Here is a 10,162-nt window from a genome sequence, read left to right on the forward strand (position 1 = left end):
TAATGTGTTGTCTAAATTGTCAGCCATACAGTAAAAACAATCACCCACAAAGTTACATACATGGTAACTCATAAGCAGGCACGAAGTGTATGAAACAGAACACCCGTGTTATAATGACTGTCATTGCCCCGCCATGCGAGGATAAATAAGTTACATACGTGGTAACTTGTAAGCGTGCACGAGGTGTATGAAACAGAACACCCGTGTTATAATGACTGTCATTGCCTCACCATGCGAGGATAAATAAGTTACATACGTGGTAACTTGTAAGCGTGCACGAGGTGTATGAAACAGAACACCTGTGTTATAACAACTGTCGTTACCCCACCCACCCACTAGTGACCAATGTCTTGAAGCAATTAAATTTAAATGTTTTGCAACCACACACACAACACCATCATCACCCACCTCCTCTGGGTTAAACTCCAACAAAGCTTCTGACAATTCACGAAGGTGACTTTCTCTCAACTTCAACTTGCTCTCTGATTGGTTGATTTGAACTTTGGTGAGAGCTGATTGGACGGCAGAAGCGATGACATCATTGGTGTCTTTGTCAAATTTCTTTAGTTCTGTGAAAGTTGGGTGAAAATTTTTACCTATATATCTGTTTATATATCTACCTATATATACTCTAACTTTTAAACCTATAGAAGCAACACCATGGGACTACACAGTTAAACCAACCTTCTTTGTGCTTGGCTTCAAGTTTCTTCTTAAGTTTAAGAACTTTATTGGCAGGTTCACCAGCGTGTGCGATCAGTAGTTGGGAAACTTCATCAGTTTGTTGTTGAGTTAGTTTTTCACGAGCCTCGTCCCTTTCACTGGTTGCCTGTTAGAACAAAGTAAAATCTAAAATTACTCACTATCACCATGACTTTGAAAAAAGATATAGCCAGGACTATGGGTCAACTCTGCGTTAAACTATAAGCCGCCATATAATGCCGCCAAGCCGCAATACGACTTAACACATACAAAATAAAACTTCCTCTAGGCTTACTCTCATGCACCCTGACATGGTACGGCATAAGACCACACTGGCATAAAGTAAACACTCCTTGCACCTGTATAAGACTTTACACATATAAAACTTTCCACAAAACCTGAATCTCTGCCTTCTTCCTCCCCGCCTCCACTTCCAACTTAATCTTCTCCATCAAGTTCCTCATCTCCAACAAATGTCTCGGTAATAATGTATCTTGGATGAAAGCCTCCATGGAAGAAACTCCCCCGGATTTCTTAGCAACATCATCCAGACAATCTTTCTCTGCCTCCTTGATCTTGTTGGACGCGGATGCATCACGATCTTCCTTGAGAGCAAGGAGGACCTCATCCTTCTCAACCTGGACGATTTTTATTTTTAATACTCTAATTTTTAAATTTATTTATATTCGTTTTTGTGCATAACACTTTACATACTCACTTTGTAACACATATGGTATGCTCTCTACTGTTAGGCATTAAATAAAAGTAAATATATCCTTGGTAACCTTAAACTGTGGCTATAAAAATTATAAAGCAATATAAATGATATTTATAAATTTATATTAATTTAATAGAGTGTTAAACACATGTACCGCTAATATAACTAACAACATGCATATATACCTTCTGTTGTTCCATTAGTTGGTTCTTCCTGTTGTTTTTGCGCTGTGCAAGTTTTTGTTTCATTTCCTCAATTTGTCGTTTCTTTTGTGTTAACAATGAATTGTTCATTGCTTCCGCCTGTAAGGAGGGAATTACTACTGAAGAATATTCTGTTTAATTGCACTTTAACTGGCCCATGTTGAACAAAACACATTGTTGGGGCAGGGAATATCAGCATGAATGATAATTCATAGTTTATAAAGTACATCGCAATATTATGTGGGGGAATCCTAAGTTACATATCTGTGAACTAGTTGTTACATACATGTTTCACAAACAAATGAACTTTAAATCATATGTGGACTGGGGTAAAGATGCCACCTCCACACGACACGCCAAATGATCTCACCCATGTATAGAAACACATCATCATCATCACAAACCTGGGCCTGGTATTGTTTGACCAACTTAGCCGTTCGTTTCTCATTCAAGTTTCCTTCCCTTGCCTCTTGTTCTGCCCTCGCCACCGCAGCTGCAGCTTGTAGTTTGCATTGTTCGTCGAAGTGAGACGATATCTTTGTCTCTTCTGTATAAATTATGGGACAATGTGATATGGTTAATACCGCTACCATTGTGGTGTATGTGTCGTTGGGCAAGACACTTGTTTCAACCCAAACTCTATTATGTCTCAATTGACAACCATACAAGAACAAGGTTATAAAGTTTCACAATATTAGCAGCAAGAAGACCCCAGTAAGTCGACATCAACCACCCCTATATGAAGTAAGTATAAGCAATACAAACCTTGATTATTTTCATCTTCCAAATTGTCAATAAGTTTATTCAACTCCACTGCGTGTTTCTGATCAAGTGACGACAATGCTTCAACCTGTGTGTTTATCATTGTTGTTAAGTATTGTGTTAAGTAAGTGCATATTAAAAATGTTTTTAAAGATCACAAACAAACAATTTCAAAAACATCTCCTTCCGACTCTTAACTTCAACCTACCTGTTGTTCGAGTTGTTGCGCGACCACCACCGTGGCCGTTTCAAGTTCAACTTTACGTCCCTCCTCATGCTTGCCCACTCCTTGCAATTGCTTCATCACCGCTTTCTCCTTTGAAAGTTCCTCCTGCAGCGTTTTACGAGCTTTCAACCGAAGCAGAAGTTCCTCTTTCTGTTTGTTTCAAGATAGTGAAAAAATATTATTTCAATAATTGTTCTTTAAACGATACGCACCAAAACTCAGAGCTTTAATGAAACGCCATTGTTCTATGTGGTGTTATAAAAACCAAAGGAAAACGGGCACGGGGTGTATGAAACAGAACACCCGTGTTATAACGACTGTCGTTGCCCCGCCATGCGAGGTTAAATAAGTTACATACGTGGTAACTTGTAAGCTGGCACGAGGTGCATGAAACAGAACACCCGTGTTATAACGACTGTCGTTGCCCCGCCATGCAAGGATAAATAAGTTACATGCGTGGTAACTTGTAAGCATGCACAAGGTGTATGGAACAGAACACCCGTGTTATAATAATGGTCGTAACTTGGCCATAAATAGGATATTGAAGTATCTCATCATAAAACACCAACCTGCTTTTTGTGTTGCATCGAAAGTTTATCCTTGAAGACTTGGTTAGCTGATTCAAACTCGGCCATAATCTGATCACGTTCATTCTCATCAACCCCTCCCTCCAACATCTTCATTCGGAGGACCTCCAATTGCTGGGACTCACATTTCTCAAGTTCAGCCTAAAGTATTCAACAAATGTATTTACATTATTCCAAAGCAGCTTAAGCTTTCTATTATAAAGTACAAAGTTTAGTTTTGACCTAAACTGTTAGAAAAATGTATATAGTGTAACAGATATTTTTTGTGGGCCTCTCTCAAGTACAATAATAATAACACGGTTTATAGAATAGAAATTACACGGTTTTATTTATAAATTGATAAGCGGGCACAAAGTATTTGATTCACATAGACAGTTGGCACATCACCCATGTATATCAACGTACCTCTTCCAGTGCCGACAGAATCATATTCTCCATATGTTCATCCTCTTGTAGTTGTAATGTTGATAAGTTTGCTTTGTAAACTTGGCCTTCAGCCGTGATTTGCTCATCATCACCAAATTCTATTAAGTATTAAGTTTAATGTGAAACATAGTGTATACAAACGTAGTTTAACACAATATATATTTGGTCAAAACATCAGAAAAGTTTGGAAATCCCACCCCTTTCTATCTTCTCTTTGCAACTTTTCCAATAATTCATGAAAAGTTTTAGCATGTATGTGAAATTACAAAATAAAACTTTTTATTAAATTTAGGCCCAAACATATCCCAAGAGTGTGCCATGTTATTGCTAATGCTGCTTTAGTTATGTATCTACTGAATGGGTTTTCTCAGTAATTGTCACGACATATAAGTACCAACCTTGCGGCAGCTGTGAGGATCCTCTGATAGTTTTGCGTTGAGCTCTTCTTTGTTTCATCTTATCTTTCATGTTCGCTCGAAGACTGTTGATTTTTCCCCCGATGTTGACGATCTCTTCAACTCCCTCCTCTGATACAACAGGTACCTGTGACAACATGTTTGTATTAACATGGCATTCAACTATAGCAAAGCAATTTAAAGCTCAAACAACTTTTACACAGTTGGCGTCCGTACAAAGCAAATTAAAACAGATTAAATAATATAAAGGGAATATTTTTATAGACTTGTATGGCTTAATCATTGGGACAAGCATATCACTACTAGCAGAATCAATCAATTAAAAGGACTAAAATATACCGAGTAATGGAAGTTAAAGCTGAGAATACTTTACGTTTTAAAATACACCGAAAAATCCGATTCTAAAAGAGTTAATTTACTTAGAAAAAGTGTTTTAGACAAGTGATTCAGTCTAAATGAAAAATCAGATGTTATTATAAATGAAATATCAGCCATACCCAACAACAACCTCCAACTTACCCCCCTCCCTTCATTCAGCGCTCGTATCCTCGCTTCCATCTCGGCATCGAACTTTGCCTTCTTCTCGCCACCCTCGTCGACCCCATCATCAGCATACGCTTGTTGTAACTCAGCTATCAACTTCTCTTGTTGTTGAGCAAGGAGAAGAAGATCCTTGTTCACTTCCTCCTCGCTCTCATGGGCGATGTCTACAACCACCTGTCAATCAAACAAATCAATGTCCGTTGTTTACCTCAGATGGTAATTCGTTATAACACAGTTGTTTCATACACTTCACTTGCATTAAAACTTGAAATTTAGCAACTTAATGATAACATCCAAAATCGCTCCTGGATGTGTATTGATATTCAATCATGTTTTACAAGGTTTTTGCAACCAAACAACAATGTCGGCTGATTCAAACACTGCAACAGTCTCAGCAACTCGACAATGGCCATAAGACAACCAGATTAACTAACCAACCTTCTCAGGGTCCAAGCCGGCAAGTTCAGCTTCCCGTTTATGTTTCTCGAACAATTCCTTCTTCCTTCGTTGTCGTTCCCGTGCCAACTTGCCCCGAAGATCCGACAAGCGAGTTTGCTTTTCTTGTTCAAGACCCTCGGTAACTTTGTGGATCTTGGTCGCATACTCCATCATTACCTATATATGGGTGAATTGTATATTGAAAATATATGCAGTTTATCAAAACTTGATAATGGAGAATATATAAGGATGAGGTCTTCAGTGAGACACCTGAGACCTGGGATGTTGGTCTATTATCTCAACACCCAGGGTGCTACCATCTAGACCCCACTGAGGCAGTTTATGGACACTCAATAATATAGATTCTATTCTATAAGGGTGAGGTCTTCAGTGAGGCACACCTGAGACCTGGGATGTAGGTCGATTACCCCAACACTGATCAGGTAATGAACACCATATACATACACCCTTCCATAAATCTATATACAATAGAACCACACCACCCCCACCTTCTCCTTCTCTTCATCTGTTGAACATTTCTTCAACCTTTCCTTCAACTCGATCTTCAGTTTCATCACTTCAACCTCTTTCTTTTGCTCAATGTCAGATATTATCTACAATGTCAAAATATAATGATATATAGTTACATTGTCAGATATAATCTGCGCAAATATAACGGATGTGAAAAATTGAAACAGTGAAAAAAATATGACAAAAAGACAAAAACAAAACAACTGTAAGATGAAAAAACACATTTGGTTACTAATCTGCCCAATATTGCTTCCTGTTTGTTTGGGGTAATGGGCCAAATGTGGCCTAAACCCCTGGACCACTACAAGGACTTCACCCACAAAGAAAATATGTTCAATAACATAGAATTCAACCTCATTTATCTTCATAATCTCATCGCTTCGAAGTTCATTCTCAAGTTTCGCGACTTCCATGGCGTGCCTCTCCAACATCTCCTGTACGTTGTCCGAACCACTTGGTGTCACTAGTGCACCAGCACGATCAACGACAGAAGCTTGGTTGAGAACTTCTATGAGAACAATAAACAAATAGATTCGCGACCCAATTATATACACCACTTATTTACTTTATATTGCTATAACAGATTTTTCATGATTTTTGATTTTGTTATTTCTACCAATTTTGATATTTAAAATTCACCAATAAAAAGTTTGCCCATTACCCCAACACCCATGGATTTAAGCCAGAGATGACACATTACTTCAACAGTCAACAACAAGGGATTTAATTTGGAGTTGTCCCATTACCCCAATCAAATTACCCCACCACCCACCATGCTCCACAACACGAGGATCAAGCTTGCCGTCAATCTCAATAACATCACGTCTTCCAAGTCCAATGCTCGATTCCTGGGATTTTTAAAGTTTAGTTAGTAGTTGTATTGACACCTCACAACACAACTTCATGTTCATAATGGAGGACCAAGGGGTCAAACAAAGGAGGCACGGGAAGAAGCGGAAAAATGCTAAGTCATAACATGACTAGGAGGGTAACCAATTCAATAACTTAACATTGAGTAACAATAACAACTTAATATAAATATTTGAAGTTAATATTTAATAATTATCAACCTAATCTTTGATTGAGTGAATGCCTATTTATCCTCGCATGGCGAGGCAACGACAGTCGTTATAACACAGGTGTTCTGTTTCATACACCTCGTGCCCGCTTACAAGTTACCTTATATGTAACATTGTAGGTGATTGTTTTATCTTACCTTGATCTGCACCTTCTGTGTGGTGGCCATGTGTGTTTGTGGCTTGTTCAATACACCAACAGCCTTGAATACAAACAATATTTAGGTTGTAGTAAAGGTAACATCATAAAACAAGTCAACATCAAACATTAAACGATAAGCCAACAATAAATGTCGGCCCGTATCTTCATTATTTACTGTTTTATAGCAAATGAAACAAATATGATGAATATTTAGTCACCTGTATTGGTTGGTCAGGTTGTGCATACGATGGGTGGGGGTGCATCATCTGTATGGAGGGGTGGCTGACTATGGGTTGGTTGGTTGCTTGTGTGTGCTGTGGGCGGTATATGGTTAATATATAGTAAACTATCGAGTATAAACTCATTATAATAGATGTTTCATCAAGTCTACTCAGTCTTTTACAAGCACTGATGATGCCAACAGTTTTTGGTGTATGTTATACAAAAATCTTAATTATAAATATCAAGGTTATCAATTATCAAGTATAGACTCATTATACTATAGCAGATGTTTCACCAAGTCTACTCAGTCTTTTACAGGCACTGATGATGTCAACAGTTTTTGGTGTATGTTATACAAAAATCTTAATTATGAATATCAAGGTTACAATTATCGAGTATAGACTCATTATACTATAGCAGATGTTTCACCAAGTCTACTCAGTATTTTTACAAGGAATAATAATACCAACAGCTTTGATATGTTGCCTTTGCAAATATGTTAATAAAACTTGTATGTAAAAGCCAAATACTCTTTTAAAACTTTATCATACCAGTTTAGATCCATATTGTGGGTTCTTCAAAGCATTAATAAGATCCGGGGTAAGTTGGAACTGCATCCCACTTTCAAGCAAGGATATGAGGTGTTGCATGAGTGGTGTCAATGCATTCCAACCTGATGCCTACAGAGGGGGGGAGTTATAAATCACTGTATTGGGGTGTTGGGCTCCATTATTATGATGCACTAACGGTTAAAGTATGTAAAGAAACAAAACACTTATGTATGTTGAAATAATTTCAAATGTTATAATTTTGTAAACTCAAAAAAAGGGTCTGTATATTTATATTTGTAAATCACTTTATAATAATGCATGCGCACTATCATAGTGTTCGTAGTGTTATTAATATTATTATTATATGCTCATAGTGCAACTATAGTGCGTTCATAATGTTTCAGTGCCTATGGTGCTCACAGTGCAACTATAGTGCGTTCATAATGTTTCAGTGTTCATTAACTCAAAATTATCATCTTTTAAACAACTTAACAACCATTACTCAAACCAAGCAGTGTTAAATCACCTGTGCATTCTCATGGCTTCCCACAAACAGCGTCTCACATTCCCCATACACGAGGTCCAACCCCTTCATTAAACTACGAGCTTCTGATGCCATGGATTCCGAAACTTCGCGCGAATATTCAACTTCAGCGAGGTCAAGGTCCATGGATTGGATTTGTTTCTCAATGTGGGATGCCCATTGTGACTGTGGGGATATGTGACAGAATTTACATAAAATCTGGGGTGACATTGTTAAAATACAGTTACACTCATAGTTGTCAAACATAGGGAACCTCATTGATTAATGTGGTGAATGCAATATAATTTGGCTCTGCTTGTTTGTATAGACACCTAACAGCAGGGTAAAATCTGGGGTGACATTGTTAAAATACAGTTACACTCATAGTTGTCAAACATAGGGAACCTCATTGATTAATGTGGTGAATGCAATATACTTTGGCTCTGCTTGTTTGTATATACGTGGTAACAACTTCCATTGCCCCGTCATATTAAGAATAGAAAGGTTCCATTTACTAATGACATTCAACTTACAGAATTAACCATCTTATTATAGTTGGCAAGCGACTTCTCATCTTGTTGTTTTTTCATTCCTATCATTCTCGGTTAATATAGCAATGACATCAGAGGGAAGGACAGAAGTTAGTTCACTCAACTTTGACTGCAAAAGGTTTGTTTAAATTCCTTTGTCTGTGTTGATGACAACAGTATATATATATGTCTACCATGACAATCTTGGTCTGTATTACAAATGGTTAATTAAAGCTATAAAAGTAAACTTACCAATTATATCCCATTTACTTTTCACGTTCAAATGCAGTGTACAAGCATACAATATTTTGTTTTTCAATGTTACATAAGTTACACACAGAGAACATGCAACCTGCAAATCACGGCATATGCAGGGTAGGTGGCACAAGTTGCACATAGCTGGTCAAGTTGCACATAGGTGCACACAGCACACATGAGTTGCAAGATACACAATCCGCACAGATAAACTGAACACAATGTTACAAGTAGCGCAAGTTGGACACAAGTAGCCCAACTAACCCAAATTGCACAAGTTACACGATGTTGCACACAGTTTACACAAGCAGCACAAGTGACCCACCTCTCTTCTTTCACTTTCTTTCTTCACAGCGTTTGTAATTTGATGAATTAGATCCGATATTGCTTCAAAATATTCATCCGCCTCCAATGCTGGGTTTACCATAAGTTTCTGTGGATGCATCAAGACATTATATATATAATGGTTCCTGTATAAGCACTGTGTATTGCCATATGGTGTGTGGATAGTGTTAAACATAACTATAGTTAAATCAAGAGCTCTTCTGGTAAAAACACGTTATTATTAAAAGTTAATATTATAACTTATTGCAAATTAAACATTAGATGATAAAATCCTGTATTTTCACCAGTAAAGCTAATTACTTGCATATTATATCATATACCCCCAACCATATGTTGGGCAGATATAACTTTCCCTACTTTCATGTTGTTCGCTTGCGTGTACTGTAAAGCTACTTTCCCTGATGAAGTCTCATCACATGGCAGACGAAACGTGAAAATATTTTACGTTTTTATATCAGGTGAGCCGCTGAAATATTACTTATATACCCCCCCCACCTTCTGCAGCTCCACCATCCTCCCATCCACATCCTTCTCCCATCCTCTCCTCTTCCTCCACGATCCATTCCTCGCAGCAATCTCATCTTCCAACATCACCATGGCTCCAATAGGAGGAGTCCTCTGTTTAAACTGATGTTGTCCTCCAGATTGTACGATAGGCATCACAGTGTTGCTATCCATGTTCACCTTTGCCCCGGTAACCTTCCCTGTCTTGCCTGTGACATCATAATGATAATAGTTTTAATTTTATAATAAAAAAAAGTGGACAAGTTTCGTACAATATTTTTTATAGAAACGTGTATTGAATCATTTATGAAGATAAATTTTCTTATTTTAATTACAAAAATACTAGAAAATCTGTTTTTTATGCACAAACTAGTAACCATGAATTATTGTTCAATTTAGATTTTCAAGTACTTTGATTCAAGTAATCTCACAGCTGCTATAGTAAGCCATAGTGGTTCCATA

The 10,162-nt window shown here is 37.6% G+C and overlaps 1 protein-coding gene across 1 annotated transcript in view; it reads right to left on the minus strand.

Moving 5' to 3' along the window:
• Positions 1 to 408: 408 nt before the first annotated feature.
• The window catches only part of LOC100179587, a gene marked incomplete at its 3' end in the record, with an annotated part of 59,311 nt that continues 49,557 nt past the window's right edge, over positions 409 to 10,162 (minus strand). Inside the window, 21 exon segments of the mRNA XM_026839108.1 lie at positions 409 to 569; positions 685 to 829; positions 1,101 to 1,340; positions 1,606 to 1,722; positions 2,028 to 2,170; positions 2,389 to 2,473; positions 2,594 to 2,761; positions 3,181 to 3,339; positions 3,604 to 3,722; positions 4,023 to 4,167; positions 4,560 to 4,757; positions 5,022 to 5,198; positions 5,531 to 5,635; positions 5,906 to 6,060; positions 6,325 to 6,400; positions 6,769 to 6,831; positions 6,989 to 7,084; positions 7,544 to 7,672; positions 8,070 to 8,252; positions 9,177 to 9,284; positions 9,692 to 9,909. Coding sequence (XP_026694909.1) covers positions 409 to 569; positions 685 to 829; positions 1,101 to 1,340; positions 1,606 to 1,722; positions 2,028 to 2,170; positions 2,389 to 2,473; positions 2,594 to 2,761; positions 3,181 to 3,339; positions 3,604 to 3,722; positions 4,023 to 4,167; positions 4,560 to 4,757; positions 5,022 to 5,198; positions 5,531 to 5,635; positions 5,906 to 6,060; positions 6,325 to 6,400; positions 6,769 to 6,831; positions 6,989 to 7,084; positions 7,544 to 7,672; positions 8,070 to 8,252; positions 9,177 to 9,284; positions 9,692 to 9,909 — 2,990 coding nt within the window.

Source organism: Ciona intestinalis, unplaced genomic scaffold, assembly GCF_000224145.3.
Source record: "Ciona intestinalis unplaced genomic scaffold, KH HT000152.2, whole genome shotgun sequence".
Lineage (NCBI taxonomy): Eukaryota > Metazoa > Chordata > Ascidiacea > Phlebobranchia > Cionidae > Ciona > Ciona intestinalis.